This window comes from Phyllobates terribilis, unplaced genomic scaffold, assembly GCF_046119375.1.
Source record: "Phyllobates terribilis strain yellow unplaced genomic scaffold, ASM4611937v1 Scaffold_4__5_contigs__length_816908805, whole genome shotgun sequence".
Taxonomy (NCBI): domain Eukaryota; kingdom Metazoa; phylum Chordata; class Amphibia; order Anura; family Dendrobatidae; genus Phyllobates; species Phyllobates terribilis.
Window position 1 is genome coordinate 37648372 of NW_027362764.1, and position 22586 is coordinate 37670957.

General features: G+C 48.4%; 2 protein-coding genes across 3 annotated transcripts in view; one reads left to right on the forward strand and one right to left on the reverse strand.

Annotated features, from left to right (window-relative positions):
• The window catches only part of LRRC72 (leucine rich repeat containing 72), a 31308-nt gene extending 24249 nt beyond the window's left edge, over nt 1-7059 (reverse strand). The window contains exon 1 of one of the 2 annotated variants that reach the window (XM_073677263.1): nt 6956-7059. In XM_073677263.1, the coding sequence (XP_073533364.1) occupies nt 6956-7036 (81 nt within the window). In that variant the 5' untranslated portion in view covers nt 7037-7059. The remainder of the gene's footprint in view (nt 1-6955) is intronic. The other variant, XM_073677261.1, reaches the window with a different exon arrangement.
• On the forward strand, nt 6996-15343 carry SYF2 (SYF2 pre-mRNA splicing factor). The gene is made up of 7 exons (XM_073677264.1): nt 6996-7133; nt 7635-7736; nt 12588-12713; nt 12816-12933; nt 13087-13177; nt 13506-13604; nt 15031-15343. The coding sequence occupies exons 1-7, from the start codon at nt 7101-7103 to the stop codon at nt 15194-15196; spliced, it is 735 nt and encodes a 244-aa protein (XP_073533365.1). The 5' UTR covers nt 6996-7100; the 3' UTR covers nt 15197-15343.
• The last annotated feature ends 7243 nt before the right edge of the window (nt 15344-22586 follow it).

The window sequence follows — 22586 nt, forward strand, 5'->3', positions numbered from 1 at the left end:
GGATTTGGAGGAGGATTCGCTCTCGTGGTTATTGTAAGAGAATTCGGCCCATGGTAGGAGATCCACCCAGTCCGAATGGTGGGCATTAACGAAGTACCGGAGGTAACTGGTCAGGATCTGATTGATCCGCTCCACTTGACCATTGGACTGTGGGTGGTAAGCGGAGGAGAAGTCCAGGGTGACGTCTAGCAGCTTACATGTGGCTCTCCAGAAGCGTGAGGTGAACTGAACCCCACGATCCGACACGATGTGGAGGGGCAGGCCATGGAGACGGGAGATGTGGCGGATAAAGTCTTTAGCCAGCTCGGGTGCAGACGGGAGGCCCGGCAGGGGAATGAAGTGAGCCATCTTGGAAAAGCGGTCAGCGACCACCCAAATGACCGTACAACCGGCAGAGACAGGGAGATCCGTTATAAAGTCCATAGCTATATGCTGCCAGGGGGCAGCAGGTACTGGAAGAGGAAGAAGGCGACCGGCTGGCAGGTGTCTCGGAACCTTGTTGCGGGCGCAGGACACACAGGCAGAAACAAAGTCTATTACGTCCTTGTGCAGGGTAGGCCACCAGTAGTGCCGGGTAATAAGCTGGAGGGTCTTACCGGGAGGGAGACGATTTAGATTCACGGGAGCCACCTGCATTACTCTGGCGGGATCGATGATGTGTTTAGGTTCCTCCTCGAGATAAGACACCAGGAAGGATCGGGACAAGGCATCAGCTTTGATGTTTTTGTCAGCCGGACGAAAATGAAGAGCGAAATCAAAGCGAGCAAAAAACAAGGACCACCGGGCTTGGCGCGGGTTAAGTCTCTGGGCACTCTGGAGGTAAGCCAAGTTCTTGTGGTCCGTGTAAATTATTACCGGGTGAAGAGCCCCCTCGAGCAGGTAACGCCACTCCTCCAATGCCAGTTTAATAGCCAATAACTCTCGGTCTCCTATAGAATAGTTGCGCTCAGAAGAGGAGAAGAGTTTGGAGAAGAAGCCGCAAGTTACCATTCTTCCGGAAGACGACTTTTGGGTAAGTACCGCTCCGGCTAGCGGGCAGGTAGCAGGTGAGCGCTCCCAGGTGAGCGGGCAAGAGTCTCTGGACGGGCAGGTGGTCACAGCACGTGACGGCAGAGCCTCCAGGTAGGCTAGCAGGCAGGTAGCCGGTGAGCGCTCCCAGGTGAGCGGGCAGACGGATCCATAGACAGACTGGCAGGGCTGGTAGGCAGACTGTCGGACCGTAGGAATAACAGCAGATAGACAAGAGTCAGGCAGGTATCAGACAGGAAACTGGCAGGTAACTGGCAGGAAACTGGCAGGTAACTGGTAACGGGACCTGAGGGCTGAAGCAGAGTGATGAACTATGCTACAACATTGCTCGGGCACCTCCATTTTGGAGGAGGTGCCTTATATATGGAGAGATCCTCCGGCCATTGGCCGGGGACTCCTTAGGATGGCGCGCGCGGCCCCTTTAAGAGAGGGGGAGCGCGCGCGTGCCCTAAGCACAGTGGCCGGGAAGGAGCGCGCGCTGCCAGCAGAGCGGGAGGAAGACGCCGGGCACGGAGCGGAGAGGTGAGGGGAACAGCATCCCTGCCTAGCAGGAGGCCGGGACGCCGACGCTACACTAAGGATGAGGGACCATACATACCAGGATAAGGATGAGGGGGCCATACATACCAGGATAAGGATGATGGGGGCATACATACCAGGATAAGGATGAGGGGGCCATACATACCAGGATAAGGGTGAGGGGCTATACATACCAGGATAAGGATGAGGGGGCCATACATACCAGGATAAGGTTGAGGGGGGCATACATACCAGGATAAGGATGAGGGGGCCGTACATACCAGGATAAGGGTGAGGGGCTACACATAAGAGGATAAGGATGAGGGGCCATACATACCAGGATAAGGATGGGGGGGCCATGTATACCAGGATAAGGATGAGGGATGTCATGCATACCATGATAAGGATGAGGTGGATCATACATACCATTATACGGATGAAGGGGCCATACATACTAGGATAAGGATGAGGGGGCCTTACATACCAGGATAAGGATGAGGGGATCATACATACCAGGATAGGGATTAGGGGTGCCATGCATACCAGGATAGGGATTAGGGGTACCATGCATCCCAGGACAGGGATGAGGGGTGCCATGTAAACCAAGATAAGGATGGAGGGGTGCCATGCATACCAGGATGGAGGGGTGCCATGCATATCAGGATGGAGGGGTGCCATGCATACCAGGATGGGGATGAGCGGTGCCATGCATACCAGGATAGGGATGAGGGGTGCCATACATACCAGGATTGGGGATGAGGGGTGCCATACATACCAGGATAGGGATGAGGGGTGCCATGCATACCAGGATGGGGATTGCTGTACCATGCATACCAGGATAAGGATGATGGGTGCCATGCATACCAGGATGGAGGTGTGCCATGAATACCAGGATGGGGATGGGAGCCACATATAATAGGAAGGGGGGGCATAGATACCAGGATGGGGGATATTATCAGAAATGAGGGACATTACCCATATACCAGTGTCAGCAGCAGACCCCCTCCCCCTTAACAGTGCATCGTGACCACATATTTTGCTTAATTTTTTTTTCTATTTTTCTTCTCTAAAACCGAGGTGCGACTTATGGTCCGGTGCGTCTTATAGTCCGAAAAATACGGTATTTGATTCACTGACGATTTTGCAAGTTTTCCCCCCTACAAAGAATGGAGAGGTCTGTAATTTTTATTGTAGGTCACTTCACCTGTGAGAGACACAGTCTAAAAATAAAATCCAGAAAAATCACATAGTAGGATTTTTACATAATTAATTTGCATTTTCTTGCATGAAATAAGTATTTCATCACTGACCAACCAGCAAGAATTCTGCTTTTCACAAACCTGTTAGTTTTTCTTTAAGAAGCCCTCCTACTCTGCACTCGTTACCTGTATTAACTGCACTTGTTTGAACCCGTTACCTGTATAAAAAACACCTGTCCACACACTTAATCAATCACAGTCCAACCTCTCCACCATGGCCAAGACCAAAGAGCTGCCTAAGGACACCAGGGAGAAAATTGTAGACCTGCACAAGGCTGGGATGGGCTACAGGACAATAGGCAGCAGCTTGGTGAAAAGGCAACAACTGTTGGTGCAATTATTAGAAACTGGAAGAAACACAAGATGACGGTCAATCTTCCTCGGTCTGGGGCTCCATGCAACATTTCGCCTCGTGGGGTAAGGATGATTCTGATAAAGGTCAGGAATCAGCCCAGAACTACACGGGAGGACCTGGTCAATGACCTCAAGAGAGCTGGGATCAGAGTCTCAAACATTATCATGGATTAAAATCCAGCAGAACACGCAAGGTCCCCCTGTAATGTCAACACATGTCCAGGCCAGTTTGAAGTTTGCCAATGACCATCTGGATGATCCAGAGGAGGCATGGGAGAAGGTCATGTGGTCAGATGAGACCAAATTAGAAGTTTTTGGTATCAACTCCACTTGACGTGTTTTGAGGAAGAAAAAGGATGAGTAGAACCCCAAGAACACTGTCCCAACCATGAAGCATGGTGGGGAAATCAACATACTTCGGGAGTGCTTTTCTGCAAAGGGGACAGGATGACTGCACTGAAGGGAGGATAAATGGGGTCATGTATCGCGAGATTTTGGCCAACAACCTCCTTCCCTCAGTAAGAGCATTGAAGATGGGTGGTGGCTGGGACTTCCAGCATGACAATGACCTGAAACACACAGCCAGGGCAACTAAGGAGTGGCTCCGTAAGAAGCATTTCAAGGTCCTGGAGTGTCCTAGCCAGTCTCCAGACTTGAACTCCATAGGAAATCTTTGGAGGGAGCGGAAACTTTATGTTGCTCAGCGACAGCCCCGAAACCTGAAAGATCTGGGGAAGATCTGTATGGAGGAGGGGGCCAAAATCCCTGCTGTAGTGTGTGCAAACCTGGTCAAGAACTACAGGAAACCTCTGACCTCTGTAATTGTAACAAAGGTTTCTGCACCAAATATTAAATTCTGTTTTTCTATTGTATCAAATACTTATTTCATGCAATAAAATGCAAATCAATTATGTAAAAACCATACAATGTGATTTTCTGGATTTTATTTTTAGATTCTGTCTCTCACAGGTGAAGTGACCTACGATAAAAATTACAGACCTCTCCATTCTTTGTAGGTGGGAAAACTTGCAAAATCGGCCGCGGATCAAATACTTATTTCCCCCACTGTACATAAGTCCCGGCTCTGCGGGGGCTCCGGTCAGTATTAGCTTATGGCATCAAGTCTGAAAATAGTATTAACTTTAGGGGTCTGTATTAGTCTTGGGGGCCCGATCTGGGGATCTGAGGTTTGAATTAGTTTAGGGGATTGTATTCGTGTTGGGGGGGGGGGCAGGTCTAGGGTCTGTATTAGTTTAGGGGTCTGTATTCGTGTTGGGGGCCTGGTATTGAAATCGGAATTAGTTTAGGGGTCTGTATTCGTGTTGGGGGCCTGGTCTGGAGATCTATAGCGTGGCTCTCTTAGCTCGCACCTGTTCACACTTGTCTTTTTCTGTTTTGAAGTGCCGGTCAGTTTTCTGATATTTGTAGTACACACCTTATTACTGAGCCCTCTTTCCATCAGCCTAGGGCAGTTTTAAATACAGCTTGATCCTACCTGTTCTTATAGTTCTAGGCCTTTAGCCCGGGAGAGGCATCATGTTAGGTTTAGGGTCCCAACAAAAGGGTACGCTGTATTGCTGGCTGTTGGGCTCACAAGAATTGGGCAATTTGTGCATTAAGTACCTATATTTTTAATCTTATTTTCTACCACAGTAATGCAATTTCAATTTCATATATTCGATGTACATAACATAACGTTTCAGAGTGCAGCTTTAACTTGTTAGTTGTATTAGTTTGGGGGTCTAGATTTTTTCTGAGGGGAGGGTTTGGTTCGTTTTTTGTGTTAATGTTGGGGGTCTGGTCTGGGGTCTGTATTAGTTTAGGGTCCTGGTCTCAGGTTTGCAATAATGTGTGGGAGGTCTGAGTCTGTATCATTAATCGGGGTCTGGTCTGGGGTCTGAATCAGTGTTGGGGGATCTATATCGATGTTAGAGGTCTGTATCAGTGCTGGGGCTCAGGTCTGGTGTCTGTATCAGTGTTAGGGGTCTGGTCTGGGGTCTGTGTCAGCGCTGGGGGGTCTGATTTTGGGGTCTATATTAGTTTGGTCTTCGGTCTGTATTAGTGTTTTGGGTCTGGTCTGGGGTCTGTATCAGTGTTGGGGGCCAGTCTGGGGTCTGTATTAGTTTAGGGAGGTCTGGTGTCTGTAACAGTACTGGTAGTGTGGTCTGTATTAGTTTATGGGGTCTTGTTTGGGGTCTGCATTAGTTTAGGGGGTCTGTATAAGTATTGGGAGTCTGGTGTTTGTATTAGTTTAGGGGGTCAGGTCTGGGGTCTGTATCAGTCTTGGGGGTCTGGTCTGGGGTCTGTATCAGTCTTGGGGGTCTGGTCTGGGGTATTAGTTTAGGGGGTCTATATTAATGTTTGGGGTCTGGTCTGGGGTCTGTATCAGTCTTGGGGGTCTGGTCTGGGGTCTGTATTAGTTTAGGGGGTCAGGTCTGGGGTCTGTATTAGTTTAGTGGGTCAGGTCTGGGGTCTCTATCAGTGTTGGGGGTCTGGTCTAGGCTTTTTATCAGTCTTAGGGGTCTGGTATGGGGTCTGTATCAGTGTTGGGGGTCAGGTCTGGGGCCTGTATTAGTTTAGGGGGTCTGGTCTGGGGTCTGTATTAGTTTAGGGGGTCTGGTCTGGTCTCTATATTAGTATTGGGGGTCTAGTCTGGGTCTGTATCAGTGTTGGATGTCTGGTTTGGGATCTGTATCAGTGTTGTGGGTCTGGGGTCTGTATTAATGTTGAGGGTCTGGTCTGGGGTCTGTATCAGTGTTGGGGGTCTGGTCTGGGGTCTGTATCAGTGTTGGGGGTGTGGTCTAGGGTCTGTATCAGTGCTGGGGTCTGGTCTGGGATCTGTATCAGTGTTGGGGGTCTGGTCTGGGGTCTGTATCAGGGTTGGGGGTCTGGTCTGGGGTCTGTATCAGTGTTGGGGGTCTGTTGTGGGGTCTGTATCAGTGCTGGGAGGTCTGGTCTGGGGTCTGTATCAGTGTTGGGGGTCTGTTGTGGGGTCTGTATCAGTGCTGGGAGGTCTGGTCTGGGGTCTGTATCAGTGCTGGGGTCTGGTCTGGGATCTGTATCAGTGTTGGGGGTCTGGGGTCTGTATCAGTGTTGGGGGTCTGGTCTGGGGTCTGTATCAGTGTTGGGGGTCTGGTCTGGGGTCTGTATCAGTGTTGGGGGTCTGGTCTGGGGTCTGTATCAGTGTTGGGGGTCTGTTGTGGGGTCTGTATCAGTGCTGGGAGGTCTGGTCTGGGGTCTGTATCAGTGCTGGGGGGTCTGGTCTTGGGTCTGTATTAATTTGGGGTCTGGTCTGGGGTCTATATTAGTTTGGGGTCTGGTCTGAGGTCTGTATTAGTTTCGGGTCTGTATTAGTCTGGGGTCTGGTTTAGGGTCTGTATTAGTTTTGGGGTCTGGTCTGGGGTCTGTATTAGTTTGGGGTCTGGTCTGGGGTCTGTATTAGTTTGGGGTCTGGTCTGGGGTCTGTATCAGTGTTGGGGGTCAGGTCTGGTGTCTGAATCAGTGCTGGGGGTCAGGTCTGGGGTCTGTATTCATTTAGGGGGTCTGGTCTGAGGTCTGTATTAGTTTAGGGGTTCTGGTCTGGGGTCTATATTGGGGTTGGGGGTCAGGTCTGGGGTCTGTATTAGTTTGGGGTCTGTATTAGTTTGGGGTCTGGTCTGGGGTCGGTATTAGTTTGGGGTCTGGTATGCTGCACAGTTTGATATCAGTGGGAGATTCCCCTGGAGCAGCCGGATTATCCCTGAGTGTCCGGACTGTCAGACTCTCCTCTCCACATCACTTGTGCTCTCACTCACCCTGGCCGCCATGTTCGCTTCTCCTGTTGCTAGGAAACGCCAGAGAGGCGGGGACTCGGCGATGCGGCGGAAGTACGTCATACGCTCGTCCGTCGCGGCAGCTAAAACGTACTGAGGGCGGAAGTTTACATTTCTTAAAATCAAGATGGCGACTGCGGCTGCGGAAGAGATAGAGCGGGTGAGAATAGGGGGGCGACGTCACTGCACGGAGACCCGGGGGACTACAACGCCCAGCTGGTCCTGAGCTGATGCCTCCTACAGACTGATGTATGACGTCTCTGTAGTAGATGGTCCACGGTCTGGAAGGCGTGCTGGGACTTGTAGCTCGTCAGTGTGCTGTCTGGGGATCTGCTGGGACTTGTAGCTCGTCAGTGTGCTGTCTGGGGATCTGCTGGGACTTGTAGCTCGTCAGTGTGCTGTCTGGGGATCTGCTGGGACTTGTAGTTCATCTGTACAGTTCAGCAGGGATCTGTGTATCATCATCTCTGTTGCTCGGCTCTGCTGGGTCTTGTAGTTCTTCTGCGGATCACAGGCGTCTCTTGGTTTGGGGCTGGGGTCACACATTTTTTGCATTTCCTCTGTTTCCCCTCCCTGGTGTGTTCTGGCTGATAACAGGGAGCAGTAGTCGTCTCCTGCACTTGGTGTTATCGCGATTAATAACCTTCTTTTTAATTCGCAGTCGTCTTCGGAGGACGAGGAACCAACGACATCAGCGGAAGATCCGGCTGCACAGAAACGAGAGGAACGGCTGAGAAAGTTCCGTGAGCTGCACCTGAAGAGGGTGAGAGGTCGTGTGCGACAATGAGCGGGGAGGGACAGGGACCTTCCAGCTCTGAGCCGGGAGCCCGGGAGGGATAGGGACCTTCCAGCTCTGAGCCGGGAGCCTGGGGGGGGGGGGGACGGGACAGGGACCGTCCATCTCTGAGCCGGGAGCCTGGGGGGAGGGACAGGGACCGTCCATCTCTGAGCCGGGAGCCTGGGGGGAGGGACAGGGACCGTCCATCTCTGAGCCGGGAGCCTGGGGGGAGGGACAGGGGCCGTCCATCTCTGAGCCGGGAGCCCGGGGGAGGGGACAGGGACCGTCCAACTCTGAGCCGGGAGCCTAGGGGGGGGGACAGGGACCGTCCAACTCTGAGCCAGGAGCCCAGGGGGGGGGGGCAGGGACCGTCCAACTCTGAGCCGGGAGCCCGGGAGGGACAGGGACCGTCCATCTCTGAGCCGGGAGCCCGGGGGGGAGAGGGACCGTCCATCTCTGAGCCGGGAGCCCGGGAGGGACAGGAACCGTCCATCTCTGAGCCGGGAGTCTGGGCCTGTAGGATGCTCTGGTTGCCAGGGAACAAGTCTGTCCCACATCACTCAAGTTTTCATTTCTAGCAGGGCTATGGAGTCGGAGCCCATTTTGGTGGAGTCGGAATCTGTATAAAATGGACCGACTCCTAAAATATATAATAAAATGGGGTACAGTACTTCAATGCAGTTTGTGGGGGAATATTTTTTCATAAGAATTTGGGAATCTGTCCTATTCCTGATCTCAGGGTCTAGACTTGTAGCTGAGATGAATCTGTGCTACAGTAAATTTATCACTTAAACATGAGCCGTGTATGAGGGAGTCGTGGAGTCGGAGGTTTGGCTTACAGACTCCTCAACCCTGATTTCTAGGTATAATGAACACTGAGTGGATGACAGAAACTTTATAATTTATCTCTGTCCTCTTAGTCTGTTCCAATGTATCAGTGCAGGTAAACTGCATCATCCCGGAGACCAGAGAATTGTCACAGTTGAGGGTCTGACATCCAGGAGAGACAAATGTTGTGGATGTGGAGCAGAATGTTTATTTTCTGACAGCACGTAGAGATTATAAAACGAGACAAAAAGTATATTAGAAAGTTGAAGACTTCACCCCGGCCGTCCATGAAGTATAATGATGGCAGGAGGAGGATGAGCGGAGCGCCCCTTATAGGACACATGGACTAAGTCTGCCTTTATGAGACCACCCTATTAACCCTTTCTGACTTGTCCAATTTTCTGTTTTTGTTTTTTCCTTCCCCTTCATCCAAGAGCCAGAACTTTATTTTTCCCATCCCTCATATCTGTATGAGGACTTGTTTTTTTGCTGTAATTTTGTAGAACGACCCCCTTCACGGTGATCTGATTATCCCGCTCTGTACGATTATGCCAATACCAAAATAATGTGTGTGTGTGTATATACAGGACAGACCAAAAGTTGGGACACACCTTCTCATTTAAAGATTTTTCTGTGTTTTCATGACTATGAAAATTGTACATTCACACTGAAGGCATCAAAACTATGAATTAACACATGTGGAATTATATACTTAACAAAAAAGTGTGAAACAACTGAAAATATGTCTTATATTCTAGGTTCTTCAAAGTAGCCACCTTTTGCTTTGATGACTGCTTTGCACACTCTTGGCATTCTCTTGATGAGCTTCAAGAGGTAGTCACCGGAAATGGTCTTCCAACAATCTTGAAGGAGTTCCCAGAGATGCTTAGCCCTTGTTGGCTCTTTTGCCTTCACTCTGCGGTCCAGCTCACCCCAAACTATCTCGATTGGGTTCAGGTCTGGTGACTGTGGAGGCCAGGTCATCTGGCGTAGCACCCCATCACTCTCCCTCTTGGTCAAATAGCCCTTACACAGCCTGGAGGTGTGTTTGGGGTCATTGTCCTGTTGAAAAATAAATGATGGTCCAACTAAACGCAAACCGGATGGAATAGCATGCCGCTGCAAGATGCTGTGGTAGCCATGCTGGTTCAGTATGCCTTCAATTTTGAATAAATCCCCAACAGTGTCACCAGCAAAGCCACCCCCACACCATCATACCTCCTCCTCCATGCTTCACGGTGGGAACCAGGCATGTAGAGTCCATCCGTTCACCTTTTCTACGTCGCACAAAGACACGGTGGTTGGAACCAAAGATCTCAAATTTGGACTCCTCAGACCAAAGCACAGATTTCCACTGGTCTAATGTCCATTCCTTGTGTTCTTTAGCCCAAACAAGTCTCTTCTGCTTGTTGCCTGTCCTTAGCAGTGGTTTCCTAGCAGCTATTTTACCATGAAGGCCTGCTGCACAAAGTCTCCTCTTAACAGTTGTTGTAGAGATGTGTCTGCTGCTAGAACTCTGTGTGGCATTGACCTGGTCTCTAATCTGAGCTGCTGTTAACCTGCGATTTCTGAGGCTGGTGTCTCGGATAAACTTATCCTCAGAAGCAGAGGTGACTCTTGGTCTTCCTTTCCTGGGGCGGTCCTCATGTGAGCCAGTTTCTTTGTAGCGCTTGATGGTTTTTGCAACTGCACTTGGGGACACTTTCAAAGTTTGCCCAATTTTTGGGACTGACTGACCTTCATTTCTTAAAGTAATGATTGCCACTCGTTTTTCTTTACTTAGAATTTGTATTATGGCAAGAAAAAAGCAGCTAACAGTCTATTCAGTAGGACTATCAGCTGTGTATCCACCTGCCTTCTGCACAACACAACTGATGGTCCCAACCCCATTTATAAGGCAAGAAATCCCACTTATTAAACCTGACAGGGCACACCTGTGAAGTGAAAACCATTTCTGGTGACTACCTCTTGAAGCTCATCAAGAGAATGCCAAGAGTGTGCGAAGCAGTCATCAAAGCAAAAGGTGGCTACTTTGAAGAACCTAGAATAGAAGACATATTTTCAGTTGTTTCACACTTTTTTGTTAAGTATATAATTCCACATGTGTTAATTCATAGTTTTGATGCCTTCAGTGTGAATGTACAATTTTCAAAGTCATGAAAATACAGAAAAATCTTTAAATTAGGTGTGTCCAAACTTAAATGTTTCCGATCAGAAAACAATTGTAAAAATTAGGCAAAGATAACACAAGGGAACACAAAATGAATTTTTTAAATGAAGGTCTTTATTATTAAGAGAAAAAGAATTCCCAACCTACAGAGCCCTGTGTGAAAAAATTATTGTCCCTAAACCTAATAACTGGTTGGGCCCTTAGCAGCAACAACTGCAATCCAGCTTTTGCGATAACCGGCAATGAGTCTTTACAACGCTCTGGAGGAATTTTGGCCGCTCATCTTTGCAGAATTGTTGTAATTCGGCCACATTGGAGGGTTTCCGAGCATGAATCACCTTTTTAAGGTCCGTCCGCAGCATCTCCATCAGATTAAGGACAGGTCTTTGACGAGGCCACTCCAGAGTCTAAATTTTGTTTTTTGTAAGCCATTCAGAGGTGGACTTGCTGGTGGGTTTTGGATCATTGTCCTGCTGCATAACCCAAGTGCACTTCAGCTTGAGGTCACAAACACATGGCCGGACATTCTCCTTCAGGATTTTTTGGTAGACAACAGAATTCATGGTTCCATTTACCACAGCAAGTCTTCCAGGTCCTGAAGCAGCAAAATAGCCCCAGACATCACACTACCACCACCATATTTTACTGTTGGTATGATGTTCCTTTTCTGAAATGCTGTGCCACTTCTACCCCAGATGTAATGGGACATACACCTTCCAAAAACTTTTCTTACAAAAGTGAGATGAGCCTTTATGTTTTTTTTTTTGCTCAGCAGTGGTTTTCGTCTGGGGAAACTGCCATGTAGGCCATTTCTACCCAGTCTCTTTCTTATGGTGCAGTCATGAACACTGACCTTAACTGAGGCAAGTGAGGCCTGCAGTTCTTTGGATGTTGCTGTGGGGTCTTTTGTGACCTCTTGGATGAGTCATTGCTGCGCTCTTGGAGTAATTTTGGTCGTCTGACCACTCATGGGAAGGTTCACCACTGTTCTATGTTTTTGCCATTTGTGGATAATGGCTCTCACTGTGGTTCGCTGGAATCCCAAAGCTTTAGAAATGGCTTTATAACCTTTTCCAGACTGATAAATCTCAATTACTTTCTCATTTGTTCCTGAATTTCTTAGGATTGCAGCATGCTGTCTTGCTTTTGAGGATCTTTTGATCTACTTCACCTTGTCAGGCAGGTCCTATTTAAATGATTTCTTGATTACTGCCACACCTGTTCTCAATCAGGCCTGTGTGTGGCTAGGGAAATTGAACTCCGCTTCCCAAAGATGTGATAAAACACAGTTACTTTACTTTTTAAGCAGAGGTGGGGGACAATCACTTTTTCACACAGGACCCTGTAGGTTTGGATTTTTTTCCCCCTTAATAATAAAGACCTTCATTTAAAAACTACATTTTTCCCATGTAGGGACTACAACTGATGGCAGAAAGATGGCGGCTGTGGGGACCCTCAGCAGGACCTCCTCTACCATGGCGAGCCATTGGCACCCAACGATCACATTGTTGGGGCTGAAAGGCATTGCAACTGACACTCTCTCGGGATTGCACCGCACTCTTATAAGCTGCGATCAGAGATTGACAGCGGCATTTAAGTAGTTAAGCAGCAGGGATTAGATCTAGCTCCAATCGCTGTTCTTGGAGGCAGGTGCCGGCAGTATAACGCAGCCGGCACCCATCCATTGTGCAAAAGGTGGATGTCGGGAAGGGGTTAAACCTGCTGACCCTAATGTGCCTAGGAAAAGATCAGTAAATTGTAAACTGTCCTAACTCTGCGACCTGTCAGTCATTCCTCTGCGCAGGGGGTGGAAATGAAAGACTTTGCTCATTTTACAGAATGAAGCGCGGAAGCTGAACCACCAGGAGGTGGTGGAGGAGGACAAGAGGCAGAAGTTACCCAGCAACTGGGAGGCTCGGAAAGCTCGGCTGGAGTGGGAGCTGAAGGAGGAGGAAAAGAAGAAGGTAAATGTGACTCCGGTCCGGCGGAGCCCGGGAGATCCTGTGCCTCATCCGGGAACAAGAAAGCCCATAAATATCCTCACCTCTGACTCTGCTGTAACCTAGGAATGTGCGGCTAACGGGGTGGATTACCAGAGGGCAAAACTGCTGGAGATCAGCGCAGACGACGCCGAGAGATGGGAGAGGAAGAAGAGGAAGAGGAACCCGGATATGGGATTCTCCGGTGAGTTACGTCACGTTCTGTGCTGCTTACTGATGGTCTCACAAGTCTGAGACGGGGTTGGAGGGATCAGAGTATTGGATTGGCTGAAACATTGTCTGCTGCCTCATGTACTGGGGTCTTCACCCGTCCTTCATGACTTATTGTGCTTCACAGATTACGCAGCAGCACAACTGCGCCAGTACCAGAGACTGACACGACAGATCAAACCGGACATGGAGGAGTACGAGAGGGAGCGGGACAAACAGTAAGTGTGACTATACACCAGCAGAATAGTGAGTGCAGCTCTGGGGTATAATACAGGATGTAACTCAGGATCAGTAATGTAATGTATGTACACAGTGACTGCACCTGCAGAATAGTGAGTGCAGCTCTGGAGTATAATGCCGGATGTAACTCATGATCAGTAATGTAATGTATGTACACAGTGACTGCACCTGCAGAATAGTGAGTGCAGCTCTGGAGTATAATACAGGATGTAACTCAGGATAAGTCTATATTTATTATGCACAATGTAATATGTTATACATTATATTAATAGATTTCACATTGTATTTTGTGCTCATTTATTCCAGAGGTGACCTCTTCTACCCCACGTCTGACAGTCTGTATCATGGAACACACGTCCCGTCCAAGGAAGGTGTGGACAGAATGGTCACTGATCTTGAGAAACAGTAAGCTCTTGTCTACGTCTTAGAATTTGCTCTCCTGTAGATTCTGCGGACACCGAGGAGCTACAACGGCCATCTCCGCCGTCTGTAATTGTAGAAACACCACACCGTGAAAAGCATGAGGGAATCCCAATGAGAGCACCCTGTGACCATGTGGTGTCCCTGATTGTATTGCCTGTAGTTGGGGCATCACATCAATCACCATTACTATAAGAAACTCACACATTTAATATCCCCATCATTTCTACAGATAATGTGAATTGATTAGTTTCTTCCATCCTGCAGTCACCACTAGGGGGAGCTCCCTGCATGCACATTTATACACATCCCATTGAACTGATTGATTCGCATCGGTAAAGTGCGATCAGTAACACGTAGTAATGATCTTGCTGAAACGACAGATTCCCATGATTTTCTTTGATTAACCCTTTTCTTGAGATTATAGCGGATCATATGCTATAGGGGTAAAGTACAGGAGGGATCTCCTTGCTCTGTGGCTTGCGCTATACCCATAGGTAGAAAGCCCAGGGTGCATTGTAGAACCAAACAGCTGTATATTCTACACGGATCAGTACATGGCTCCAGTTTGGCAAGTCTTTGGCAGTGTTCACACAGCACAATAAAAACGCAGGTCTAAAAATAATTGCTGTTTTACTGCACTTTTGTAGCATTTTTAGACAACAGTGTATGCTATAGAGACAGACATATAATTGCACAACCCCCTGAGACGATATTGGACAGCTTTTTATGAAAAAATTATGTGGGGGTCCCCAGCCAAGGTAAAGCAGACAGCTGCGGGCTGATATTATCAGTCTGGGAAGGTTCCTGGTTATTGGGTCCTTCCCAGCCTAAACATACCAGCCCTCAGTGGCCCTAGAAGTTGCACATCACATGAGATGCTCCAATTGTGGCTCTCTGCCTTTAACTTTTCTTGATACCCTGGTGTGCTGTGGGCTGGTATTTTTAGGCTGGGAAGGGCCCAATAACCAGGGACCTTCCCAGCCTGATAATATCTGCCTGCAGCTGTCTGCTTTACCTTGGCTGGTTATCAAAGATAATAAACTCTTATTTCAGTGCATGTAATTGTCATTAAAAAAAACAACAAATCTTCCCACAAAAAACAATCCCTCGTACAGCGATGTTGTTTTTGTCACACTGCACATTGTTGGCTGCAGAATGAGTTACCCAGGAATCAGTCAGTGAGCTTCTTTTGGCAATGTTCTTAACCCTTTTCTGTCTTTCTCTGAGCTTCTAGCTCAGCTTATTTATCACCGGAGTTCACTTTTGATGTGGTCCGTGGAGTTTAGAGAAGAGATTTACAAACTGATATGTCTCATCTCAAGACTGGATAATCCTAAACTAAGGAAGATGTTACCATCATTAAAACTGTATGATGTATAATTTTATTCCCTTTCTCATCGTGTTGCAGGATCGCGAAACGCGAGAAATACAGCCGTCGGCGCGCTTACAACGATGATGCCGATATCGATTACATCAACGAGAGGAACGCCAAATTCAACAAGAAGGCGGAGAGGTTTTATGGGAAGTACACGGCCGAGATCAAACAGAACCTGGAGAGGGGCACCGCCGTGTAGACGCTCCGGGCGCTGTCCTGCAGGCGCAGCTTTCCTGTGTTCCCTTTTAAGATGTTTTGGGATTTCTGTCTTGTGTTTTTGGGTATTTTCTATACTGTTCTGCTTTGTACATCCATAAATGACTATAATAAATGTATCGCTGAGAAACCAGGACTAGAAAGTCCATGGCTCTTCCGCATATTAGAGACGAGTGCCACCTTATAGACTTAGCCATGGCGGTGACCACACCATAGCGGGTGTGTCGCATTGGTGATAATATGACATGTAAAGACTTACGTAAGCTGTGCAGCACTTGCACAGGAGTTTGAACGTCACCAGTCCACAGTCAAAACAGATTGTTTACAAATGGTTCAGCACTAGTGTTGAGCGAGCACTAAAATGCTGGGGTGCTCGAAGCTCGGGCCGAGCTCACTGTGATACTCGGGTGCTCGACCCGAGCAACAAGCCCAATGTTAGTCTATGGGAGACCCGAGCATTTTTGCGGTGGCACCCCCGGCAGTCTTTTAAAAGCCTAACAAGTGCCAATAACGATAGTGACAGTGCTCAAATGACATGGGGATCGCCCCAGGAAGCATTTCTGACCCCCAGGTCACTGCTGTCAACAACGTGGTCAGAGGTATTAAGCCACTTTTACGGGCTCACAATAAAACGTTCAAAAACGAAACTGAAACGGTTTTCCTGTGAAATATGTTAAGGAACATCCTTTCCAGGGTAAAGACTTGTGTATAAGGTAAAACAAATAACCAAAAACAAAAATACTCCTCCACACCTTGGGCTATGTTCACAAGTAGCATTTTTTATGCGTTTTTGCACTTTTGTATTGCTTTCAACTGTGACAAATGCATTCACCGGGAAATGTCATTTTAACATTTTACATCCTTATCTGGCCATGTGCTGTGTGACACATGCATACAGTGCTAAAAAGACATGGAAACAGCATGGGGAAGACCCCTGGAAGCATCTCTGACTCCCAGGTCACTGCCTAAAAGTGTGCCCATCAGAAGTGATCCTTGCCGCATCAGAAGATGCAGACTTGCAGCTATCCCCATGCAAATCCTTGTTCCAGGGCAGTGTTCAATTGTACCTCCCCCATTCCTTGCAATGCAAGCGCAAGTATGCAGCCTGCCACCCACTCACACCCAGGCTGCAATAACATACTGCTTGCTTGCACTTGAAATTGGGCCTTTTAGGCATGTGGAGGCGGAATCTGGCCACCACGTCATGGCTGCGTTGGCGGCCTGGTACCCATACTCAGTCCCCCGGCGGCCGGGTGTCCACGCTTGGTCCCCAGCCACCAGGGGGCGGCCGGGTGTCCATACTCGGTCCCCAGCTGCCCCGCGGCCGGGTGCCCACACACGGTCCCCAGCCGCCTGGGGATGGACGGGTGTCCATAAACGGTCCCCAGCCGCCCCTATTTGAAGGACAGCCTAACCACAAACACATGGACAAGTGAATGTGGCCAGGAATGGTCCATCTCACTGACGCCTTCACACTGGGTTAATATTGTGGAAGCCGGGACACAGTTGGACACTGGGATGCAACACGTCCTCCAGACATAGAGGATTGCGGGTCCTGGGTCAATCAGGCTTCAACACAAAGTTCAGAAGGTAGACAGCAGCAGTGGTCGGCCTCCTACACAACGAGTAAATTATTCATGATCATGAGGCCATCCACCTCCTTAGCTTTCTGTTCCTTGGAATGCAAGCGCATGTATGTAGTAGCGGCTAGGCCTGAGGTGGTCAGCGTTTTGGCGCATATCCTACCTCCTTCGCGGATTGCTGGATGTTTTCCTGCTACTATCCCAGTTCTATGACTCCCGTTAAAACAAAGCTTCAGGTGATGAATGATGGATGAGGTGGGGGCAAAGGAGAAAGAGCAGGAGGAACAGGGACCATTCACATCAATATCAGGCCAGTCAACCACACGTCTTGTAGGATATGTTTCTGTACCAAAAGGAGCGGTTCGGCTACACAGTTATAGGGTATACAGTGAGTGCAATGCCTACCAAAAATTTCGAGGCACTCCAATGCCCCTTGGAAGTGACATGGAGGTCAGAGGGCCTTAACTAAACCGTTTTTTCCATTTATAGCAACTGGGTCTCCTGTACACTGTTGGCCTAAGCAGTGAATGGAAGGCTTTCCAAAAACTATGAGGAACTGCAATGCCCCTTGAAACAGACGTGGATTACAGCGTACTAAAAACCTTCTACCCATTATTGGGGAGTGGGTCTCCCTTAGTGTTCGCCTTTGCATTGAAAAGCAAAAGCTGACTAAAATTAGGAGGAAATGCAATGCCCGTTGGAAGAGTCGTGGAGGTTAGAGTTAATTAAAAACAACATTTCAATGCCCCTTGGAAGAGCTGTGGAGTTCAGAGTGGTTTAACAAGACGGTTTTAATGCCCCTTGAAAAAGACGTGGAGTTCAGAATGGTTTAGCAAGACGATTTTAATGCCCCTTGGAAGAGACGTGGAGGTCACAGTAGCTTAACAAGACGGTTTTAATGCCCCTTGGAAGAGTGGTGGAGGTCGCATTGGAATAAAAAGACAATATCAATGCCCCTTGGAAGAGACGTGGAGGTCAAAGTAGCTTAACAAGACGGTTTTAATGCCCCTTGGAAGAGACGTGGAGGTCACAGTAGCTTAACAAGACTGTTTTAATGCCCCTTGGAAGAGTGGTGGAGGTCGCAGTGGAATAAAAAGACAATATCAATGCCCCTTGGAAGAGATGTGGAGGTCACAGTAGCTTAACAAGACGGTTTTAATGCCCCTTGGAAGAGACGTGGAGGTCACAGTAGCTTAACAAGACGATTTTAATGCCCCTTACAAGAGCGTTGCAGTACAGCATATTAAAAACATTATTCCCATTATTGGGGAGTGGGTCTCCCATAGTCTTTGCCTATGCCTTCCAAGCAAAAGCTGCCAAAAATTAGGATGGAGGAACTTGCAATGCCCCTTACAAGAGCCATGCAGTACAGCATATTAAAAACATTATTCCCATTATTGGGGAGTGGGTCTCCCATAGTCTTTGCCTATGCCTTCCAAGCAAAAGTTGCCAAAAATTAGGACAGAGGAACTTGCAATGCTGGAAACACGGACCACCATCACCCTGGTGGTATAGTGGTGGTGGAGGCTGAGGATAAGGAGAAGAGCAAAAAACAGCCGAAATGAGGAAGCGTATACCCATGTGTGGGTGTGAAGCGGTGCATGGGAATACACCTCCCGAAATAACACAGTGGATTTGACTTTATGTTACTCTGCTGTCATTTGGTGGTGATGAGAAGTCTGGCCCAATCCAGCCCTTGTTCATTTTGATGAGGGTCAGCTTGTCAGCATTGTCAGTTGACAGGCGAGTGCGCTTATCAGTTATAATTCCCCCAGCAGCACTAAAAACACGCTCCGATAACACGCTAGCGGCAGGGCAGGCCAGGACCTCCAAGGCGTACAGAGCGAGTTCATTCCAAGTGTCCAGCTTGGATACCCAATAATTAAAAGGCACAGAGGAATCACGGAGGACACTGGTACCACCTTTTGAAACTTTCCACTCCTTGTGAGAGTACCCCGCGACTCAGGGCCTGTAAGCTGGGCGGGTGTCAGAAAACTGTCCCAGAACGTTGACGGTGCTCCCCTGCCTCTGCTGGATTGGAGTTGCGTCTCTCTCGTCTGTACGCCTTGGTTGGGCAACGAACTGTGACCTCTGCCGCTAGAATGTTCAGATGGGAAATTTTTTAAGAGTTCTGCAGCAAGGGCCTTCTGGTACTGCCCCATTTTTGTAGTCCTCTCCACCTCAGGAATAAGAGTGAAAGTTCTCCTTGTAGCGGGGGTCTAAAAGTGTCACCAACCAGTAATGACTGTCACCCAACATTTTGACAACGCGAGGGTCACAGTTAAGGCAGCGTAACATAAAGTCAGCCATGCTTGCCAGACTGGTAACGGGCAAGACTTCCGTGTCCTCACCAAGATGACGACTGACCATGCTATCCTCCTCCACCCCCTGTCCTCAGGCCACCCACGCTGAACCGACGGTATAACAGTTGTACAGGTAATACCCTCTACAGCGCATGATAACAGCTCCTGTTCTTCCTCCTCCTCCTCCTCTCCCTCATTGTCCCCCAATGCACGTTGGGATGAGATGAGGCTGGGCTGTGTGTAATCGCCCGCTACGGCTTCTTGATCCATCTCATCATACTCTGGCTGCAATGCCTCCTCTTTAATTCTCTGCAGAGAGCGTTGCAAAAGACAGACAAGTGGGATACTGACGCTAATGATGGCGTCATCGCCACTCACCATCTTGGTGGACTCCTCAAAGTTTGTCAGGAAGGTACATACCGTTAGGTCCATATATATTTGGACAGAGACAACATTTTTCTAATTTTGGTTCTAGACATTACCACAATGAATTTTAAACAAAACAATTCAGATGCAGTTGAAGTTCAGACTTTCAGCTTTCATTTGAGGGTATCCACATTAAAATTGGATGAAGGGTTTAGGGGTTTCAGCTCCTTAACATGTGCGACCCTGTTTTTAAAGGGACCAAAAGTAATTGGACAGATTAAATAATTGTAAATAAAATGTTCATTTCTAGTACTTGGTTGAAAACCCTTTGTTGGCAATCACTGCCTGAAGTCTTGAACTCATGGACATCACCAGACGCTGTGTTTCCTCCTTTTTGATGCTCTGCCAGGCCTTCACTGCGGTGGTTTTCAGTTGCTGTTTGTTTGTGGGCCTTTCTGTCTGAAGTTTAGTCTTTAACAAGTGAAATGCTGCTCAATTGGGTTGAGATCAGGTGACTGACTTGGCCATTCAAGAATATTCCACTTCTTTGCTTTAATAAACTCCTGGGTTGCTTTGGCTTTAAGTTTTGGGTCATTGTCCATCTGTAGTATGAAACGACGACCAATCAGTTTGGCTGCATTTGGCTGGATCTGAGCACACAGTATGGCTCTGAATACATCAGAATTCATTTGGCTGCTTCTGTCCTGTGTCACATCATCAATAAACATTAGTGACCCAGTGCCACTGGCAGCCATGCATGCCCGCGCCATCACACTGCCTCCGCCGTGTTTTACAGATGATGTGGTATGCTTTGGATCATGAGCTGCGCCACGCCTTCGCCATACTTTTCTCTTTCCATCATTCTGGTAGAGGTTGATCTTGGTTTCATCTGTCCAAAGAATGTTCTTCCAGAACTGTGCTGGCTTTTTTAGATGTTTTTTTTAGCAAAGTCCAGTCTAGCCTTTTTATTCTTGATGCTTATGAGTGGCTTGCACCGTGCAGTGAACCCTCTGTATTTACTTTCATGCAGTCTTCTCTTTATGGTAGATTTGGATATTGATACGCCTACCTCCTGGAGAGTGTTGTTCACTTGGTTGGCTGTTGTGAAGGGGTTTCTCTTCACCATGGAGATTATTCTGCGATCATCCACCACTGTTGTCTTCCATGGGCACCCAGGTCTTTTTGCATTGATGAGTTCACCAGTGCTTTCTTTCTTTCTCAGGATGTACCAAACTGTAGATTTTGCCACTCCTAATATTGTAGCAATTTCTCGGATGGGTTTTTTCTGTTTTTGCAGCTTAAGGATGGCTTGTTTCACCTGCATGGAGAGCTCCTTTGACCGCATGTTTACTTCACAGCAAAACCTTCCAAATGCAAGCACCACACCTCAAATCAACTCCAGGCCTTTTATCTGCTTAATTGAGAATGACCTAACGAAGGGATTGCCCACACCTGTCCATGAAATAGCCTTGGAGTCAATTGTCCAATTACTTTTGGTCCCTTTAAAAACAGGGTGGCACATGTTAAGGAGCTGAAACTCCTAAACCCCTCATCCAATTTTAATGTGGATACCCTCAAATGAAAGCTGAAAGTCTGAACTTCAACTGCATCTGAATTGTTTTGTTTAAAATTCATTGTGGTAATGTCTAGAACCAAAATTAGAAAAATGTTGTCTCTGTCCAAATATATATGGACCTAACTGTATGTCAGACATCCAGGTCCACTCCTGAGGTCTTATGTGTGGAGTCTGACCTGAATATCGATGGTCTTGTTGCAGCTGGTACTCCACAACTGCTCTCTTCTGCTCACAAATCCTTAGCAATATGTGGAGGGTAGAGTTCCAATATGTGGGGACATCACACACCAGTCGGTGTGCCGGAAGCTTCAAACGCTGCTGCAACACAGCAAGGGCGGCGGAAGCTGTAGCCAACTTGCGAAAATGAGCTGACAGGCGGCATACTTTCACGAGCAGATCTGGCAACTCGGGGTACGATTTAAGAAACCGCTGAACCACGAGGTTAAGCACATGAGCCAGGCATGGTACGTGTGTGATCTCGCCTCGCCTCAGAGCCGCCACCAGGTTACGGCCATTGTCACACACGACCATGCCTGGATGTAGGTTCAGCGGTCTCAGCCACAGATCTGCCTGCTCTTTCACAGCTGTCCACAACTCACAAGCAGTGTGAGGTTTATCACCTAAGCTTATGAGTTTCAGCACAGCCTGTTGCCGCTTGGTGGAGGCAGTACTGCAGTGCTTCCAGCTTGTAACTGATGTGGTGATATCTGAGATGGAGGCTGAACATGAGGAGGAGGAGGATGATGCGCAGGAGCTGTACACTGTGGGGGCAACTCTGACTGACATAGGGCCCGCAATCCTTGGTGTGGGGAGGATGTGTTCAGTCCCAAGGTCCGACTGGGTCCCGGCTTCCACTATGTTTACCCAGTGTGCCGTAAGGGAGAAGTACCGTCCCTGGCCACAAGCACTTGTCCACGTGTCCGTTGTCAGGTGGACTCTCCCAGTAACTGCGTTGTTGAGGGCACGGCAGATGTTTTGGGACACGTGCTTGTGTAGTGTGGGGATGGCACACCGGGCAAAAAAGTGTCAGCTGGGGACCGAGTACCGAGGGACAGCCACCGCCATAAGGTTGCGGAAGGATTCCGTCTCCACCAGCCTAAAAGGCAGCATTTCCAATGCAAGCAGTCGTGAAATGTGCAAATTTAGGACTGTGGCCTGTGGGGTGTTGGCTGCAAATTTGCGCTTTCGTTCAAAGGTCTGGGATATGGACAATTGAATGCTGCGGTGGGACGTGGACGTGGACGTTGATGCTGTTTCTTGAGAAACTGCCATAACAAGTGAAGACTGAGAGGAGGGGGCATCTTTACATTCAGTATGGACAGGGGATTGCCTTGCATGCTCAACAGGGGGTTTTCTTACACACACAACAGTGGAAGAAGCAGTGGTGACACCCGCTGACACTGGTCGTGGACCCTGGGGTTCACCCCACAAAGTCGGGTTCTTTGCTGACATGTGCCTGATCATGCTGTTGGTGGTCAGGCTAGTAGTTTTGTCACCCCTGCTGATGCTGGCATGGCAGGTGGTACAAATGGCCTTTTTGGGGTT

What these genes read in the sequence shown, in the direction of transcription:
- SYF2 (XM_073677264.1), top strand. Translation starts at nt 7,101, where the DNA reads ATGGCGACTGCGGCTGCGGAAGAGATAGAGCGG. An exon ending in CTGCGGAAGAGATAGAGCGG is followed by an intron (nt 7,134 to 7,634) that starts GTGAGAATAGGG and finishes TTTAATTCGCAG; the next exon opens with TCGTCTTCGGAGGACGAGGA. An exon ending in GAGAGGGAGCGGGACAAACA is followed by an intron (nt 13,178 to 13,505) that starts GTAAGTGTGACT and finishes CATTTATTCCAG; the next exon opens with AGGTGACCTCTTCTACCCCA.